Consider the following 20,383-nt stretch of genomic DNA (forward strand, 5'->3'; position numbering starts at 1 on the left):
TTGAGAGGTCTTAAAAAATCAAGTTACACTTTATTATTCAACCAATGACTAATAACCCCCCCTCCCCCCTTTCTACAATCCCCTTAAAAGCACTAACTGATACCTAATCACTACGCCCATATGTGACACTGACTAATAAAAATTAAACATAATATCATTTTATTTGCGCACTGTACACCTTCCACACCACTTTGTGTGATACCCGCATATTGAACACTGATACAATTCGATATTTAAATTTTATCCTTCCCGCCACTACAATAATCTCATAAATACAATCCAACAATCGAACAATCAATTTTAAAAATTTATATTTTGTTCTGAATTCTAGAACACATTTTTCCAGAAATTTCTAAAGTTCATCAAAGGTAACGGTAATCGTATTATTTTATTTAACATGAAAATTTAATTATCACAGTGAAATTTAAAATATCATAATACGTTTAATATCAATGTATGTCAAGATAAAAACAATTTCATTAAATTTAAAATTCAAAAGCGCTTGAAAAGTCAATATTGAAAAGAAAAAGCTTTTTGAATACGTGTCTTTCCTTATATATGGCAACACTTCGAAAATAGCAGTAACATTCGTCATGGTTCTAATGAATTTAAGAGCTTTAATACCCCGGTATAAACAGATATCTTTCTTCATTTTTGTTTACATAATGACGGATCATACTCAATTCGCTTAGCCTTAGAAATAAACATACGTTTTATTTTCTAAACTAGTTATAGCCCGAGGTTTCTCTCAAGTGTAACCTAAATATATTTTTTTAATTATTCTCGACGAATTTAACAATTCACGTTATTTAAATATCCCTAATGACAGAAACACTTTATGAATACAGATTTGTTATGAAACCTCTTTTACTGTAAAAAAATTGAAAACAAAAATTCCAGAATGTTCTACCGCATCGCTAATAACAAGCTATAATCATAACGAATGTTCCGGCCATTTTCGCGTAACCAAACAGACAGACAAACAGGACACCAATGATACTACTAAACCCCGTGGCGACGCTCGGCATACCAGTGCTCGATGTACAGTGAAATGCCTTGTTTCACTTGCATCCTTGAATTTCAACTGAAATAGATTATTTTAAAATTACTTATTTTACTTATGTAGGCAACCAGGCAATTATTTTAAAATTTATAACCAAATTACTACTTATAACCTATTTGAGCAAAGATACTCACTCGTAACCTACTCAGGTTACGATACTCGCCCATAACCTACGTAAGTTATGATACCGATAACCTATTCAAGCAATATACTCATCCGTAACCTATTCAGGTTAAGATACTTGTAACCTATTAGACAAAAAAAAATACTCGCCAATAACCTAGTTAGGCAATGATACCGCCCATAGCCTACGTAAGTTATGCTACCCATAACCTATTGAGGCAATGATACCGCCCATAGCCTACGTAAGTTATGCTACCCATAACCTATTGAGGCAATGATACCGCCCATAGCCTACGTAAGTTATGCTACCCATAACCTATTGAGGCAATGATACCGCCCATAACCTACGTAAGTTATGCTACCCATAACTTATTAAGGCAAAGATACTCACCCATAACCTTAAGTAGTTATTATACCCATAACCTACTCAGGTTAAGATACTCGCCCATAACTTATTTACACAAAATATAGATACTTGGTCATAACCTAGTACCCATAACCTATTCAAGCTGTAACCTATAACCTACTCAAGCTAGGATACTCACCCATAACCTAGTTAGGTTTCAAGAACGCGTCATCAAACAGCTCCAACTCGTGGCACAAGTAATTCGCCTTATTACGCAATTTCTTAGCCGATGTAGAAGCGTCATCTAACATCTTGATAGCTTCTCGTACTTCCATCAATTCCGAGTCCATTTCGGTTGTGGCTTCGTCTATGAGACGGCATAAACGGGCGAACATCGTGGATAGCTCCCTGGAAAATGAGTGAAAATATTTTAGGAAATATTATGATACAAAATATTATTGTCGTTAAAAAGTGCTCAGGACAAGAACTGTGGCAGTCTAGTGAAATCTATAAATCTCGAAATTGTGTTATTTGTAGATGAAAATAATGGATGGAAGTGTGGAAGAAAGTACAAACATTTGACTCGAATGGATTTTAACGGACAATTCGATATTTCTTAAGTATCTTATATTTAGAAGAAAAAAAACGGAGCATAATATTTCAAGTTATATCATTAATCACACACAATCCGCAACCATCAAATTAAAAAAAACACACTCACTGTTGCACCTGGTGGCTACAATTAGCCGAGGTTAAGTCCACAATCAGCCGTAGCTTCTTGCCCGCGTGCGCGACGTACTGCCGCTTGAACACTCTCTCCTGCGCGTGCGCCGTCCACGTGAGCCGCTCGTACGCGTACAGCGCGCCGTACACGATCCCCGTGGCCACCACCACGCGCCAGCCGACCGTCTTTAGCAGCTGAAATGTGTGTGTACACTGTTAGTTATGTCTGTACGCGTACAGCGCGCCGTACACGATCCCCGTGGCCACCACCACGCGCCAGCCGACCGTCTTTAGCAGCTGAAATGTGTGTGTACACTGTTAGTTATGTCTGTACGCGTACAGCGCGCCGTACACGATCCCCGTGGCCACCACCACGCGCCAGCCGACCGTCTTTAGCAGCTGAAATGTGTGTGTACACTGTTAGTTATGTCTGTACGCGTACAGCGCGCCGTACACGATCCCCGTGGCCACCACCACGCGCCAGCCGACCGTCTTTAGCAGCTGAAATGTGTGTGTACACTGTTAGTTATGTCTGTACGCGTACAGCGCGCCGTACACGATCCCCGTGGCCACCACCACGCGCCAGCCGACCGTCTTTAGCAGCTGAAATGTGTGTGTACACTGTTAGTTATGTCTGTACGCGTACAGCGCGCCGTACACGATCCCCGTGGCCACCACCACGCGCCAGCCGACCGTCTTTAGCAGCTGAAATGTGTGTGTACACTGTTAGTTATGTCTGTACGCGTACAGCGCGCCGTACACGATCCCCGTGGCCACCACCACGCGCCAGCCGACCGTCTTTAGCAGCTGAAATGTGTGTGTACACTGTTAGTTATGTCTGTACGCGTACAGCGCGCCGTACACGATCCCCGTGGCCACCACCACGCGCCAGCCGACCGTCTTTAGCAGCTGAAATGTGTGTGTACACTGTTAGTTATGTCTGTACGCGTACAGCGCGCCGTACACGATCCCCGTGGCCACCACCACGCGCCAGCCGACCGTCTTTAGCAGCTGAAATGTGTGTGTACACTGTTAGTTATGTCTGTACGCGTACAGCGCGCCGTACACGATCCCCGTGGCCACCACCACGCGCCAGCCGACCGTCTTTAGCAGCTGAAATGTGTGTGTACACTGTTAGTTATGTCTGTACGCGTACAGCGCGCCGTACACGATCCCCGTGGCCACCACCACGCGCCAGCCGACCGTCACACAGCCCACAGCCAACCCCGATAAAGAAGTTTCACTTCAACAATATTTTCTCACCAATCCGGACAGCAGCAGGCCGCCCATAGTGCCCTGCGAGGTGAGCGCAGACAACGCGAACTTGGACACCATGCCCCACTCCTCCGCGCTCAGTGGGCCCATTATCGCACCGTTGTTGCCCACGCGGGACACTTCTGTCACTGGTGCCGGGCCTATGGTTGGTGGGATCTGGGGACAAACATTGTTTTCATTAAAAAAATAGGTTGTCTGTAAAGTCGGTTTACTGACGATAGTTGAACGTGACAACGTCCGATTGTGCTTTTTTGTCGCTCGTTCTGCGCTCTCGCTCGCACTTCAAGCCTTACTTGGAACGCCTCAGAGCGAGGTAACGCCGCATGAGTCATGTTTTTTCGTGCGTGCAACCAGCTTTATCGAATTATGAGACGTTGTCACGTCAAAAACAGTATTTTTTCGAACATTTTTTTTTTATTCAAATCTAGTCAAAATGTTCTTTACATGATTCGAAATGGGGTTGCATTGCCAAACATAGCGTTTTTGTTTGACTTAAGAAAAATTATACTTAACATTGACATTTTTTGTTCTTCAAAAAATTTAAAATCTAGCGTGCCGACAGATTTTCTGAACCAAAAATTTACTATGATGTTGTTTTAAAAATAAAACGAAGATTTCGAACTTTTTAATTTTTCTTTAGAACTTAGTTACATTACATGATACACCGTCACACAGTACCTACAGAGTAAGAGAGCGAGCGAGTGAACATAGGAACGAATGAACAAAACATACTTCAAACTAATACAGACTAATAAATTTAAAATACAGACAATATAAACATTGCCATATAAAATAACATTTTCCTAAATAAGATTTGTCCTAACCAAGAAGCTTATATCTAATACAATGGAGATTGCACTATGACCATTAACTTGTAACAAGAAAATATGACGTTGAATGACGCCTGTATGTTTTTTTATCCCTTTCACACCTAACTTGGCTCTTGTTACAAGTTAATGTTCATATTGCAATCTCCAGTGTGTAGATATAAGCTTCTTGGTCCTAACCCATTCAAATCTACACACACATACCGGTGTATACTGCGGGGGGTTCTTAAGCGCGATCTTATTCGTATTCTTCCCCTGGAAGCGCTGTATAAGCGCCGTGATACCGTACGAGAAGCGAAAGCTGAGGTCCTCCTGGAAGTCGGCGCACAGGTTGTCGCAGTTCAGACGGTATAACACCTGCGAAAACGTGCAAAAAATTTGTAAAAAAAAAATTGGTTGTCTGTAAAGTCGGTTTACGATCGAGATGTTTACGTGATAACGTCTTATTAGTGGCAGCGCTCGAGATGAGACGGGAGATCGGTCCGTCTCTCTCTCGTTATACCTGCGATCGCGCTCGTGAGGTTTTGGTGTGACACAAGTTTCTGAACATGTCACCCGACTAAAACGATTTTAAAAACGTTATCACGTCAAAAAATTACCTAGACAAACTCAAGTCACAATATTTATCCATTAAAATGTATGTATGTTGATGCTCAATGGGCATAGCTTTTGAATCGAAATATTCTATAGACATTTAATTTGTTACGTTCTTTAATTTATTACGTTACATTTAATACGTTACGATTTTTAAACGTATTTTTTAAAAGACACAAACATACAAAACAAAAGGACTTAAACAAAAGTTAAATCATGAATGAAGTATTACCTCGAAAGGTTGTTGATGTGGTACTATGACGCTCGCGGCGGCCGCTCTCTTGTGTATGGGAAGGATGTTGTACATGCGATCTGAAAAATAAGGCAATTGTTAATTAATTATGTCGATTCTTCGATAGTATTTAGAGCGAGCGCGCACGAGCAACTTTGTCTCCGCAACTATTTTGTCTCTCCACCCATGGGCTAGTATGAAAGTGCGCGCACGTAGCGACGCAACTCCCGGGAGACTTTTTTGTCCGCGGGTTCGGAGACAAGCCCGCGACGCAACTGTCGCCCTATCTATTGGTTTCAATGCAAGTGCGCGCACGGCGACAAAAATGTTGCCTGTCGGCGGCCGCCGGCCAGTTGCCGCGTAACCGGCGTAGCGATAGTACGTATTTTATGTCAATAACAATTTTATGTCAAATGTTTATTCTCGTACACAGTAGTTTTTAACCGACTTCAAAAAAAAGGAGGAGGTTATCAATTCGGCCGGTATATTTTTTTTATGTATGTACACCGATTACTCCGAGGTTTCTGAACCGGTTTACGTGATTCTTTATTTAGTGTAACATTTTTGCGTTACGCCGTACGCGTGACATTTTTGCGTTACGCCGTACGCGTGACATTTTTGCGTTACGCCATACTCGTGACATTTTTAAGGTCATAAAGAAGTTTCACTTCTTACGTGTGTACTCTAGTATACGATTACATTTTTTTTTGATGCGGAATGGTGTGGAATTGGTCCCATAAATTTTATTCGGATAAGCCCAGTAGTTTTTATTTTATGAGCATTTTTATCTGGTCTCGATGACTTAATTGAAATGTAGCAAGTAACTTTGATTCATTTCCAGGAAACCGATTGAGCTGAAATTTTGTATACGCATGTAAATTGGATAGCGATGAAACATTATTATGAGATAGAGCTGATTTGATGATGGAACCGGAAGGTGGCCATAGGAACTTAGTAATATATTGACTCAACTTTATCGAGGTTGAGCTCGTTTGATTCGTGTTGAAAAATACACTAAAAAGTATTAAATAAAAACTACTTTACTTTTTACAATTACGATTACATATTTAAACTAATATTATAAAGAGGAAAGGTTTGTAGGTATGTATGGTTTTCAGTTTTCACGCATAAACTACTGAACCGATTACAATGAAATTTAGCACACATATAGGGGGTAACTTGGATTAACACATAGGATAGGTTTTATCCCGGAAATCCCAAGGGAATGGGAACTATGCGGGACAAGAGCACAGACCACAACCGTTTCTTCGAAATCCATGTTGATAAATGCAGAAAATTGTAAAGAAAAAGTTGCGTTGCTGTCGCTTTCGTGAGCGCATCGTTCAAAACTTTGCGAGAAGACAGCGACAGAGACAAAATAGTTGCCGGGCAACTAAGTTGCTCGTGCGCGCTCGCTCTTATGCTGTTTTATTGACATTTCAAATCTATTTATTATATTGTAGTAACGGCGTAGCACACTATTTTCACTCACATTCCAAATACTAGCACAATTCGTGCTGACAAGATCAGAGTTAAACATCTGTTACACTGTACCCGCATCTACGCCATCTATAGCGATTTCTTCACACCGTACCCGCATATAACTAGCAGAACTAGTCAGCCATCTCTCTCTTGTGCCCGTACATGCAGGTATATGCTTGATTATATGCAGGTGTATGCGGGTACGGTGTAAATAAAACGCTCTTTATGGCGTAGAAGAAAGTGGCCAGCTTGTTATGCAGATTATATGCGGGTGTGGTGTATATAAAACGCTCTATATAGCGTAGAAGGAATGGCCAGCTTGTTATGCAGATTATATGCGGGTACATATTTTAAGTGCACCTTGCCCTGTTTTTTTATTACTCATGCACTGCGTCTCCTCGTCCACCAGGTTGTCTGGAAGAGATCGCTGTCTGAGCGATAAGACCGCCTGTTGTGCTCTTTTATTACTTATATATTCTGTATCCTTATTTGTACTTTTCTCTGTGCTGCACAATAAATATTTTTTTTGTTTGTACTGCACCGTACCCGCATGTACCCGCATACACCCGCACTACTCACCCGCCATCTCCTTCTGCGCCTCGTCCATCTCGTGGCCGATGTCGGATGAGAGCCGCTTCTTGAGCCGCGAGCCGAGCCCCGCCTCCACGTGGCGGTGCAGAGCGCGCTTGTACTGCTCGAGCGCGGCCCGCTCTGTACGGAACGGCTCGCCGTACTCGTCCACCAGTGCCGAGAGACGGCGGATCTCTTGGCTCAGCGTGAGTGATACCTGGGCAACACGATCGAGTTAAAGAAAGAAGAAAGAAAGAAAATAAACTTATTGCCAAAAACCACAGCCAAAAACATAACAAAATTTCTCTTAAAATTAGGCAAACGGCCTCAGCAAAGTGCTGCACAAAAACAGCGCTGATTTTCAGGCTGTATAATACAAAAAGAATGGGACCAAGGACACTGCCTTGCGGTACACCATATTTTATTATTTCGAAGTCAGAAAAGTAATGCGTTATTTCATCGTCTTTAGAAACTACTACACACTGCTGCCTATTTTGAAGATAAAATGTGTAGCGTTTGTAGCGTTTGCCCTCAATTTTTTTAATAGTTTAAAGTGTGACACGAAGTCAAACGCTTTGGAAAGATCAAAGAAAAAGATCTGTAGTTAGTTTGTTTTGATTTATGCTACCTAAAACTTTATCCATCAGGGAGTATAAAGCCAAAGTGGTTGATTTATTTTTCTGAAACGCATACTAATTCTTAACAATAATATTGAATTGATTGCAAACTGTAACCAATCTTTTATGCATACACTTTTCAAAGATTTTTGATAGAATGGATACCATAGTTATTTGCGATAGTTCGATAGATTTCGATAGATCGATAGATTTCGATAGTTATTTGCGTTTGGTCATGTTTGTTGCCTTTTTTAAATAACGGCTTTACTTATCGATTTATATATTATTTTCTTGCTCTGCAGGGTCGTCTAGTCAAAAAAAACAGAACAATTTTTTTTTAAATTCCAAAAACCATCTTACCTTATGTTCAACACTCTCCACCATCCTCCCAATTTTATCCTTCATCTGTCGCGTGATGGAAGTGAGCTGCTCCTCTATGGACGAGAGTTGTTCTTGTAATATCCTCTGTTTTTCCACTTTTGACGCTTTCATGTCACACGCTGTATTGTATATCTGTAATTGAGTTGAATTTGCTGTATTAATTAGTTTTGGCAAATAAGAAATGGGAATCACGGATAATACTAGTACTATCATAGGCAAAATGACGCAAAAAATTGATTCAATAATTATTTTTACTCTGTGACAGTATTAAATGACAACGTGAAAACTGGTATTAAAAGATCATAAAATGACTGAGCGGTGTCGTATAAAACCTTCGTTGAAATTCGCACCCTATTCCCTTGCAGTAAAGTTCAAAGTCGAGTACTACGCGAACTTGGTGCGCTCGTACTGTACCACGTCACGTGTACACTACACCCACTCACGTGGTCGAGCGCCGCCATGACGTCACCGGCGATGTTCCGGCCGCGGCGCGAGTGCTGCGCGAACTTGGTGCGCTCGTACTGTACCACGTCACGTGTACACTACACCCACTCACGTGGTCGAGCGCCGCCATGACGTCACCGGCGATGTTCCGGCCGCGGCGCGAGTGCTGCGCGAACTTGGTGCGCTCGTACTGTACCACGTCACGTGTACACTACACCCACTCACGTGGTCGAGCGCCGCCATGACGTCACCGGCGATGTTCCGGCCGCGGCGCGAGTGCTGCGCGAACTTGGTGCGCTCGTACTGTACCACGTCACGTGTACACTACACCCACTCACGTGGTCGAGCGCCGCCATGACGTCACCGGCGATGTTCCGGCCGCGGCGCGAGTGCTGCGCGAACTTGGTGCGCTCGTACTGTACCACGTCACGTGTACACTACACCCACTCACGTGGTCGAGCGCCGCCATGACGTCACCGGCGATGTTCCGGCCGCGGCGCGAGTGCTGCGCGAACTTGGTGCGCTCGTACTGTACCACGTCACGTGTACACTACACCCACTCACGTGGTCGAGCGCCGCCATGACGTCACCGGCGATGTTCCGGCCGCGGCGCGAGTGCTGCGCGAACTTGGTGCGCACGGCGCTCTGGCTGATGCACTCTTCGAACTTGCGCTCGAAGTCGACGAACTCGAAGTAGCGAACTTGGTGCCCGTCCGCGAGGATAGGCGCTGTAGGTGACAGAAAAAAACTTAAAGCGACTATTATGCCCATAATATGATGATTAATCATTGAATAAAAGTTGAAAATGAAGTTCACAAACTGTAATCAGTTTACAATTCAAAAATGTAGATTCCTTAAAAAAAATATTTTTAACAAAATGAGGGTAGACAAAATTTTTTACATTACACTCACACTCAAACTTCACCAAACAAACACTAACACACACATATCCAACTAAATTATCTCTCCACTCACACGAAACGGGTTTCTCCCGTTCGCGCATGCGCGTGAGCAGCGCCTCCTTAGCCGAGATGAAGAAGATGCGCTCCTCAGCCTCTTTGGGCGTGCACACGCGTAACTCGCGAGACAGGAAGTCGACGCAGCGGTTCGCGTGCTGGCTGCGGACCTAAGGAATGAGAATTTAATAAAAAAAAAATTATAAATAAATATTTCTACATTAATATAATATTTATTCAACAATTGATTCGGGAACCTGCGGAATGAAAATTTTTTTTAATATTTTTTAATATATATTTTTTTGTAAATGATAATTATTTTTTAAAATATAACATGAACGTGTAACATTACATTCGAACCCTATTGATAACTGTATAAGGAACAAAAAAGTCTTGATAAAAAAAATTTGTTTCGTTTTTTGTAAGTGAAGGTACATTAAATACAACTGGTAAAATTATTTACCTGATCTAAATATTCGGGTTCTGAGGCGGAGGCGTCCCATCGATTGTTCAGTATAAAAATGTTCGGTTGTGATATCTTCGTTGATACTTTGTGAAAGAAGTTCTTTTCCTGTAATACATTTTGTATATGATAAAATCCTAAGTTTATATAGATTCATCTTTCAATATTTATTCATATAGCATAAATAATGATTTAAGGGCCGATTTTTCAATGCTTCGATAAAACTTATCCGTCCAATAAAAGTATTACACGATAATATTAAAATGTCACGTAAACTGTCCAATACGGGCAATTAGAATAAGTTTTTAAAATGGTGGTTTTATACATTATTCGACGAATAAGTTTTATCCAAGCATTGAAAAATCGGCCCTAAATCAGACAAAATAACATACATGAGTACAACCATAGCCATTTTTTTTCTTAAAAAATGTATTTAAAAAAAATCAATAAAAAAATACACTCTTTTAATACTCACGGTAACCATAAGCGTGGACTCCGCGTTCGCGACGAGCACAAACACATCCGCGTCCAGGCAGTACTTATCAATCCACTCATCGAGGTTCGGGGTCACATCGACCCCGGGGCTGTCCACGAGCACCACGTCGTCCCGGAGCAGGGCGCATAGTTCCCGGGGCCAGAACACGTGTACGAGAGAGGACTCTTTGAGACGAGTGGTGCAGAGAGCATGCCCGAGCTGACTGACAGACTGGAATAGTTGTATTTTTGACATTATTATAAAAAAATATATATAAAAATATTTTGCATATTTTAGCTGTATAAAGCATTGCTAGGATAAAAGAAGTGGCGGGAATTTTTTACCTTACGCTTATTTCACCTAAAGATCTAGTCTAAAAGCAGTGTAAGCATAAAAATTTGATCATTTACCAATATTTAACATACATTTAAAATTTAAATTACCCTTTAAACAATACTTTGATGACAGTAATGTCGTAATCGTAAGATTTGCCTCACATAAAACGTTTACTACATTGATTTCAAAGAAAGCATCCACATAGATATAAAAAAAAAATGTGATTAGAAAGGAATTCTAAATACATTAACATAAACAAATAAAATCTACCTCCACATTAAGCTTCTCCTCCGATCCCTCAGTCTTCATGAACGCCTCATCAGTATCCGACCCTTCCACTTGCAGGAAGCAGTTGGTTGTGTGCCCAATACCGCTCGGCAAGATTTTGTCATGCAGCATGGCGTTTATTACTGTGCTCTTACCGTTGCTGGTCCTGAAATACAGGTTGATAGAATGTTAGTGATTATTTTAATAATAATTATGTATGGACTTCAATAAAGGCAACATGTGGATAGGGTATATAAGGCAGATGCATTATAATTTTTTTTATAATTCCGCTGATGATTCTATGTCTGTATTGTTTTATTTTCACATAAAGAGAAAAATGTGAACAGCACTGATAAATTAAAATTGATGCGGTCTCATTCTTTCTCCAAAATATTATGTACAATACAATTAATAATCTATGAGTGCAAAGTGGTGATCGGCCGTTTCTGGAAGTCTTTGGGGGAGGCCTATGTCCAACAGTGGCTGACGACGACGACGACGAGTGCAAAGTATGTACTTTAGTACTATAATACCAATCTAAATGGATGTTATTTAACAGGATATCAACATTAAATAAACAGTACACTTTATCAGTATGTTATCTAATTATTGTATCGGTCAAAACATAAAGCATACCGTCTTATCTTTTTCGTTTGTATACTACACCTGTCTTTTTTGTTTTGGTAGGCATCATGGGAATGAGAAAGTACATTTGAAATTCGTAATTTTAATACTTTTACTATATTAAACACTAGCTTCAGTAGTTTATGCATGAAAACCATACATACATACATACATACAAACCTTTCCTCTTTATAATATTAGTATAGAAGTATAGACAAGAGATTGCTCGGAAGGATGGATAAATGTCCATAATCATACAAAAGTGGCTAATCAGTCCGTTATGAAATTTGTCACAGAGATAGATTAAAAATCTTGTAGAGTACATATGCTATTTGTAATCTGATAACAACAGTTCTAAATAAAACAAAAGTGAATGTAACGGCCTATTCAGTCTTACACCTTTATGTTCAAGAACTAAAACAATAATAGAACTAAAGATGTTTAAAAATACACTTTAAACCACACATACCTTCCGAAAAAAGCGACTTTCATGTGATCACGCTTGAGAACCTCCCGTATTGCCTCCACTTTGCTAACGTACGCTTCGACATTTGTAACGTCCTGTGGTGTCGCAATGCCATTGTCCCCTGATACGGCTGGAAAATATAAAATTTATGAATATGAATAAAATATTGTATTGTAAAATAAATCTAGTAGTTTTGGTATAAAATATCTGACCCCTTATTTGTTATTAACAAGATATTACAATACAAAATTCCACATGTGCATCAGTAATTAACTTTCTTCAATTCAATTTTTATTAATGAATTTTTTACAATTAATATCATTATCAATATTCATCATCCATTAACACAGAGAAAACACATTTTTTATATCAAACAAAATTCAACCTGTAGTTGGAATAATTTAAACTCTTTAATCCATACTAATATTATAAATGCGAAAGTAACTCTGTCTGTCTGTCTGTTACTCAATCACGTCTTAACTACTGAACCAATTTGCATGAAATTTGGTATAGAGATATTTTGATACCCGAGAAAGGACATAGGATAGGTTTTATCCTGGAAATCCTACGGGAACGGGTTTTTCCTTGAAAACGCGGGCGAAGCCGCGGGCAGAAAGCTAGTCTAACATACATTCATTGTACTAGTCCCATATCCATTTATTTATTTTTTATTGCAATGCATTACAGTGTAATGATGATTTGAAAGTGCTTCTAAAAGAAGTCTAATCTATACTAATATTATAAAGAGGAAAGGTTTGTATGTATGTATGTATGTATGGTTTTCAAGCATAAACTACTGGACCGATTTTGATGAAATTTGGCACAGATAATCTTTAGACCCTGAGAAAGAACATAGGCTACCTTTTATTGCGAAATATGTACCACGGGCGAAGCCGCGGCGGACCGCTAGTTGAATAAATAAATGTTTAAGTTTGAGTTTAAATTATATCTATAACATGGGCCTATAAGGCCATGGCAAACAAATATTAATCGCAGGTACTACTGGTCCGATTTGAAAAATTATTTTGGTGTTAGATTTATCGAGGAAGGCTATAGGCTATATCTCATCACGCTAAGACCAACAGGAGCGGAGCCACACTGGTGAAACCGTGGGGCGCAACTAGTATAGAGTCTAAAAAAACTCAAAGTTTATGAGATTTGTGATTATAAATCTAATTTATTATTATTCCAATATAAGACTGACATATTATATATTAGGTTAAGTATTATTTCATTCAGTTTTTTCTCTCCAGAGCATTATATAACAGATCCCATGATGTTAATATTGCATATGACTCACACCAATCAATACACACTTGAAGCTGACCTTAAAACAAATTACTGTATACTACATATTTATATCATATGTAGCTCAGTACTTTTTAGGATCTAATTAATTGAATAAATTATATTGCTTTTTAGTGTGGAGTTGTCCTGTATGTTCTATAGTGGACTACAGTTTATTTTAAAATGCAATGTTCAGATTGCTTATGTATTTTTTTTTGTAAGAATACAATTTTTTTATAACATTAATATCAGAATAAGCATCTATTTTTTGTAGTTTCATAAATCATTTCTAAGCTATCAGTATACACAAAAATAGGCTGAAAAAATGAATGGCACACATCAGGGACATTGAGTATTGATCCATGCCTAAATCTTCTCTGTACTCTAATCTATTAAACAAAATGAATATGAAGTGCTACTCAACTCACCATGTATAAAAGTGACTGCATCTTTGACATAATCATCAATTTCGATAAATATATCATTTATCTTCTTCTTTGCCCTCACAAATATCTGCAGGGGAGAATCCACATTGGAGACATTCACACGCATAGTTCCATTGTTCATAGCGACGTTATGAGGCCCGTCGCCAGCCATCATAGATATTGTACGGTTAACATACGCAGCCATACGGGAAGGAAATAGTCACGGTTTTCGTTAGCTGTACCTTACGGTGGACAAGCCAATGTTATATTCAAATCACTCCTACAGATAACACATAACATGCAGGTACAACTGCAACAAATAAAAAGCGTGAACATCTACATCACAGTGGATAGAGTGGATGTAAAATAAAAATAAATGCAGCTATTTAGAGGTACACTTGATATTTTTTTTGTACTCATCTAGCATACTCCATAACTTCAATTTAAGGTTATGTTTGCAATGTATAAATAAAAATAAACAAATAAAGCTTATGTATGAAAAAACAGTGAAAAGATGTGCAAATTAGCAGACTGAAGCGGAACTTAGGCCATAAAACGTAACATCTAAAAAAAGAGGCACCTTATCATCCCGTTGCATCATAGCCAACAACATACATCACTGCAGTTCCAGCCGCGTGAAGAAATGTATTAATTTATTATTAAAACTATTTATAAACTTTATTCATTTAATATACAATTAGACGTAAAACATCTGACAGCCGATAGATCTAAGTCAAAATTTATCTGCCCTGAATTTCAGGATTTAATAAATTTTCAGTGTCATAATCCATAAATGCATAGTAATAACACGAAACAACTTACCTGTTTTCTATAATGGCATTTTGTACGGATTACTTTAAGAGTTAAAATTTATTTTTCGGCAGAAGTACAAAAATACCTGAAAAATTTTTCATATAGGATTTTGAACGAGTGGTTTTTGATTACACTTTTTGTAGACATTAGAGAAGTATGTTAACGATACTTCAAATCGAAGCCGATGATTGGCTTAAATAAATAATTTCATGTTTTTACAAAATTTTATCCAATTGCTATTGCGTATAATCTTGATATAATCCAATAGAATTTTAGCAGCCGTAGTCCCGTAGACAATAGATTCGTATTATCTATTTCGACTTGCCGTATATCCTCATTTAGTCTATTCACTTAAAATGGAAATTAAATTAAATTTCAATCCGTTAATTTATATTCCAGTGAACTGAAAATAGTTTATTTTACCTACGCTTTCTATTACTAATAAAATCGATCGTGTAGCAATCTAATAAATAAATCGTGTTAGAAAATAGAAAATAGAAATATTTTGTTTTTGGTCGCGTCGGGTTGACATATTTGATATTTTGTAAAAATGTGAAATGTGAATGTCAATTCAATAAATGGCGGATTTAGGCAAATGTGTTGAACCGCGTATGTTATCATAATTAAATTAAAGTTACGAAAGTGAATTAAAATATAGGTATCTAATTTATTGTAGCGGTTTATAAATTCCACGACATCCTTAAATTTCCAAAATGTCTCGATCAGCGCGTGCGGACACAAGAAACAGAGTCAAAGATGATATCAAAAGAGTCATGCAAGCTGTTGAAAAAGTTCGCCATTGGTAATATTTATTTCCTTCATTTCATAAATTGAAATTATTATAAATTTAATTTTTATTTGTCATGTTTTCATTCAATTTACAGGGAGAAAAAATGGGTGACGATTGGTGAAACCACCATGAAGATATATAAATGGGTGCCGATATCGACGAATGAACAGAAGAAAAAGCATGCCGCTAAACGGGAAAATAAAGAAAACACTTTGACGCCAAAAAAGATGCACGATTCCTCGAACTCAAACTTCGGAATGGCTGAGGATTCCAATACATGTGAGTTAAAATTAACACAACATATGCAGTGTTTAACTGTTTCATCTTTATGTTTTTAAAAATATTGTATGCATGTAAAAATTTGACCATATCCTATAGTACCTAATCGATTTTTCTACATTTCCACATAACTTGGATATGGAATACCCTGACCCACTAAAATTCTAATAGACTATCTTAAAATACTATCAAGATTTGATTGGCCATTGATATGCTAAGTAATAATTATTGTAATGAGGAATTACTATTTTTTAGTAAATTTATTTCCAATTTGTTTGGTTGGAGAAGATTATAACCAAATTAAGACCATATTATTTTAGTACCCTATAATATGATAATTAAAAAATATTGTTATTCACAACTTAATTAGTAAAAAATGTGTTTAAAACTTCAATAAGTTTAGACAGTATTAGATTAGACTTATTCTCATAATTTATACTAGGTATATAATACTTTATTCATAGAATATCTGTATCATTCCAGGTTTCTCCACAGTGAGTGACTCCCAAGGGCCAACAGATTTTGCATCATCCCACATGAACTTTTCTGAAGACTCCAATTCGCAGAGTAGTGGGACAACAACACCAGCGAAACGGTTAAAAACGGACTGAACAAATAAGACATAGACTGTGAAGATTCAGTGATAATTTATTTTGAAGTGATTCAAGTGAGTGGATGTTGTGTTACTATAAAGTACAATGTTTATTATTTAAGATATTTCATATAAGTTGGCGTATTTTATGATTATAACAAAGCTGGTTACAGGCAAGACATAGTAGGTAAATATTGTGTAAGTGTAGTGTTCTCTTGTATTTGATTTTTTGTGAGTTTAATGTCTCCTCTACACTACTTGCGAAGTTGAACGAGGTTAGACGAATAAAATAATGTAGAGAGGCAGTTCGGCTTACATCCGTTTGTTGTCGGTTTTTGCGCCCGAGTAAAGGGCACGAAGTTACCCGAAGTGCATTCTGAATATGAACGAATGCGCTCCTCGCGAAGTTGAACAAGTATGTAGTGTAGCAATGTGGACTTCAGTCAACTTCGGCCGAGTACTTCGCCGAGGAACTTGGCAAGTAGTGTAGAGGAGGCATTAGAAATGAATTACTGATTTGGATTTGATTCATAATATTGACCCAATACTGTGATTCTGACTCTGATAACATTCTGTAAAATATTGCAGTAGTAATATAATATGATATAAATTTCATTTTAAATCAATATAAAATTCAGTACATAAATTAGTATACAAATTGTGCAATGATGTATTTTCTGTATATTATATAAATGTTTCATAAGTAATTTGTGATAAAATGAGTTTTTCACATAATGTTTGGATGCATAATCTAAATAGTCCACGTTGTCAAAACGTTTTAGTGGATGTCCAATGAATTATGCCAAAATGTCTCACAGATTTTATTATTGTTTTATATAATTCACAATTATAATTCAGTGTATTTATTTTACTATATTTGACTATATTTTGCTAATAATTTTATTGCACACTGTGTGACTAAGAAATGGTTGCATTTACACTGCCAGAGTAAATAAATACACACAAGTAGGCATAGGTGAAGATGTGTGGAAGTAAAAGTCACAATTATTAGTATGGAAGTAAGTCACAATTATAGCTTGACCGCAACTGCTGTACCGCGCCTTAAGCCTTGTTTCCACTTGAGCATGCTCAGGCGAATGAGCGGCTCATTTGGCCGAGCTCAGGCGTCTCCACTTGAGCGGCTCGGCCAAATGAGCCGCTCATTCGCCTGAGCATGCTCAAGTGGAAACAATGCTTTAGGTGTGTGCGCGGCGAGGTGGGGGAGAGTACCGACCGTTCCGTTTCTTTCTAACTTCTAACTCGTGCTCTTTCTTACCTGGTCCCCGCCTCACCGCACATACCTAGAGTGCGGTATAACCACTGCGGTCAAGGTATACATACAGTGCTGGCCAAAACATTGTAAGATGTTTCTTTTTAAAGGAATTTAATTATTTATTAAAGTATAATAGCAGCCAAAATAGATTATTTTAAGCTTTCTTCTTGATGTGTGATAGTTATAACTCAACGGATTTGTGAAAATTAATGTATGCAATGTAAAGTTTTATGGTTGAATGTTTGTCGTATTAGATTTATTCTGATAGCATTTACTCTTGACCAGGTTTTTTAAACCAATTGTTTGTAGATTGACAGATAGATGAAAGAAAAAAAAAGAACAAAAGATCAATAAAATGATTTTATTGAAGAAATTCTCCTATAATTCAAGTTTTTCACAATTTCTTGCATTACATATAGTGCTCAGTTTATTCAAGTAAATGGTAGATTTTAAGTACTAGGGTCTTATCTATGGAGGTTTAAAATCAAACTTGAATATATTGTGTTGTTGTGACACTTCCATATTCTTGTCTCCATATTATGTATGTTGAACAATGATTATTCATAATTATCAGAATCTTTTATTACTCTTGAGTAATTTGAGTGTTTTGTCCCAAAATTTTACAATAATTTTGCATTTAATAATTTATTAATTTTGATGTTATGGGATGCATGTGTCTTTTTATTCCAATTAAGAATTTATGGATAAAGGAAACAATTTTTCAGAATTTCATTAAAATGCTAAAACACATCATAATATAATTAAACAGACGACCCCTCACTAAATGAATAGTGCTTTGTCATTCCTTTTTATCAAGTTTTTTCAGAATTTAATTAAAATGCTAAAATACATCACAATATAATTAAACGGATAACCCCTCAGTAAAAAAGTAGTGCCAAATATTGAACACCCATCAGAATATTTCTATTTTCAGCAGAAATGCATACACATTTTTATTATTGTGTTTTTAGATTATATATGCGATTATTTCGATAGCATCTCAGAAAAAAACATGTCCAAATTGTCTCTTTACATATTAAAAAATAATTTTTGTAACGCTCTTATTGTCTCGAATTAAAATCTGAGGCTTAAAATACTGAACACACACAATCTTTTATATGTTTTTCGAGGCACATGTATCTTGAACGTGAATTTAACTGTCCTTATTACTATAGGTATGTGTTAAAAACCTTAATATTGTGAAATAATAATACAAACTTAAATATAGGTAATCTCCTCTAGTTATTGTGCATTTGCATTAATATAAGTACAGTATGATTCAAACTTAATGGCGGCTCGGAACATCGCACCTGCACCTAAATTCATAACCGCCATTAAGTTTGAATCGTACTGTAATAAGTTTTATGTTTCGTAACATTGTTGTGCTCGAACTTGTAAAATAGAAACAGTATGTAAACATAGATTAATGAAGTATTTATATATTATTATTATTTGAGATTTAAATTGATTTTTCAATTACCAATTTAAGAATTGAAAGATATTTAGTTGGCCCAACAATTAATGATCTTCGACGTTTGCGGCCATTACGGCGTTTATGAATAAACAGCTACAATGACAAGCGATCATAGTCATTAGGCCCTCTCAAGAAGCTTACATCTAATACACTGGAGATTTCTTCCTGTATGTTTTTTTATCCCTTTCACACCTAGGTAGTTAGTTTGGTGTGAAAGGGATAAAAAACATACAGGCGTCATTCAACGTCATAGTTTCTTGTTACAAGTTTATGTTCATACTGAAATCTCCAGTGTATTAGATATAAGCTTCTTGGGCCCTCTACACTATCGTAATTGTTTCTAATGGCCCAACGCTGTCATTGTGAAGAAGGCCCAGAAAATTCATTCAATACAAAGTAATAAAAGACATATTCTATTATATGTAGTCTGGGTATTGGAAAATCAGTCTAAAAAAATGTATGTATTATATTTTATTTATATGACATGTATTTCTCATCGCAGGCGCATATGAAATGATTTTTAAATATAATTTAATTAAATTGAATGTTTGTAAATAATTTATCGTAGCTGTATTTTATTTTACTTGCGAATTAAGTACAGTAATACCATAGATTTATATTAACTTAACAACTTGTTTATCTACTGATGAATGGATAAGGAAGTCATAGCTTTGAAGAAACAATGTTTTTGTAAATACATGTAAAAATTAAAATTGTAAGTTATCTTCCAAACATGTTTATTAAAAATGAAATTGGCTCTCAATGAAGTTCATAATTAATATACATAATAAGATTATAGATATAAACACAAAATTATTAATAGAAAATAAACAAGACATTATTAAATCATATGCTGGATTAAAGAAAATGTAAAACAAATGTAATCACACATTTTAACATTCGTATAATATTGTTTTTTTTTTTTATTGAAACACCATGACTAATGATTTTATGAGAAAAAGGTGTAGATATAGGTTATTTATTTAGCCCTCGGAGAGTGGCACGTTGAAATGTGCTAATCAGCCACATTTTACGTCAGCCCCCCTAGACAAGTGGCTTTCTATTAGCGTAAAGTTCAATAGAATAGATTATGAATGTATGAGATTGACGTAATCAATCGTCGTTGTCGTCGTAATCAAACGTCAATCTCATACATTCATAATCTATTCTATTGAACTTTACGCTA

The 20,383-nt window shown here is 37.1% G+C and overlaps 2 protein-coding genes across 4 annotated transcripts; one reads left to right on the plus strand and one right to left on the minus strand.

Annotated features, from left to right (window-relative positions):
• Positions 1 to 238: 238 nt before the first annotated feature.
• Marf (Mitochondrial assembly regulatory factor) lies at positions 239 to 15,016 on the minus strand. Of its 3 annotated transcripts, none has more exons than XM_089698842.1 (16): positions 14,799 to 15,015; positions 13,980 to 14,286; positions 12,268 to 12,394; positions 11,178 to 11,340; positions 10,572 to 10,802; positions 10,097 to 10,204; positions 9,653 to 9,803; positions 9,242 to 9,405; positions 8,213 to 8,365; positions 7,245 to 7,452; positions 5,184 to 5,263; positions 4,562 to 4,714; positions 3,519 to 3,686; positions 2,254 to 2,450; positions 1,732 to 1,940; positions 239 to 1,084 (listed from the first exon to the last, which is right to left on the minus strand). In XM_089698842.1, exons 2-15 carry the CDS (start codon positions 14,179 to 14,181, stop codon positions 1,739 to 1,741), a joined length of 2,307 nt encoding a protein of 768 aa, XP_089554968.1. In that variant the 5' UTR covers positions 14,182 to 14,286; positions 14,799 to 15,015; the 3' UTR covers positions 239 to 1,084; positions 1,732 to 1,738. The 3 variants fall into 3 exon arrangements, with proteins under 3 accessions (XP_089554968.1, XP_089554969.1, XP_089554970.1); XM_089698843.1 differs by lacking the exon at positions 14,799 to 15,015 and adding an exon at positions 14,557 to 14,707; XM_089698844.1 differs by lacking the exons at positions 239 to 1,084; positions 1,732 to 1,940; positions 2,254 to 2,450 and adding an exon at positions 2,458 to 3,368 and having other exon boundaries at positions 14,799 to 15,016.
• A 325-nt stretch (positions 15,017 to 15,341) lies between these two features.
• BCL7-like (chromatin remodeling complex subunit BCL7B-like protein) lies at positions 15,342 to 20,020 on the plus strand. The gene is made up of 3 exons (XM_089698849.1): positions 15,342 to 15,591; positions 15,674 to 15,858; positions 16,342 to 20,020. Exons 1-3 carry the CDS (start codon positions 15,503 to 15,505, stop codon positions 16,467 to 16,469), a joined length of 402 nt encoding a protein of 133 aa, XP_089554975.1. The 5' UTR covers positions 15,342 to 15,502; the 3' UTR covers positions 16,470 to 20,020.
• The last annotated feature ends 363 nt before the right edge of the window (positions 20,021 to 20,383 follow it).

This window comes from Colias philodice, chromosome 9, assembly GCF_061535455.1.
Source record: "Colias philodice isolate Cphi_HAF_F1 chromosome 9, ilColPhil1 Martin Lab GWU primary, whole genome shotgun sequence".
In the NCBI taxonomy this organism is placed as follows: domain Eukaryota; kingdom Metazoa; phylum Arthropoda; class Insecta; order Lepidoptera; family Pieridae; genus Colias; species Colias philodice.

Excerpts from the sequence above, each read along its gene's own strand:
- Marf (XM_089698842.1), bottom strand. The coding sequence starts at position 14,181 with ATGGCTGCGTATGTTAACCGTACAATATCTATGATGGCTGGCGACGGG. Across the intron at positions 11,341-12,267 it reads AAAGTCGCTTTTTTCGGAAG|GACCAGCAACGGTAAGAGCA; the intron begins GTATGTGTGGTT and ends CCTGTATTTCAG. Across the intron at positions 5,264-7,244 it reads GGCGCAGAAGGAGATGGCGG|ATCGCATGTACAACATCCTT; the intron begins GTGAGTAGTGCG and ends CTTATTTTTCAG.
- BCL7-like (XM_089698849.1), top strand. The coding sequence starts at position 15,503 with ATGTCTCGATCAGCGCGTGCGGACACAAGAAACAGAGTCAAAGATGAT. Across the intron at positions 15,592-15,673 it reads GTTGAAAAAGTTCGCCATTG|GGAGAAAAAATGGGTGACGA; the intron begins GTAATATTTATT and ends TTCAATTTACAG. Across the intron at positions 15,859-16,341 it reads GGCTGAGGATTCCAATACAT|GTTTCTCCACAGTGAGTGAC; the intron begins GTGAGTTAAAAT and ends GTATCATTCCAG.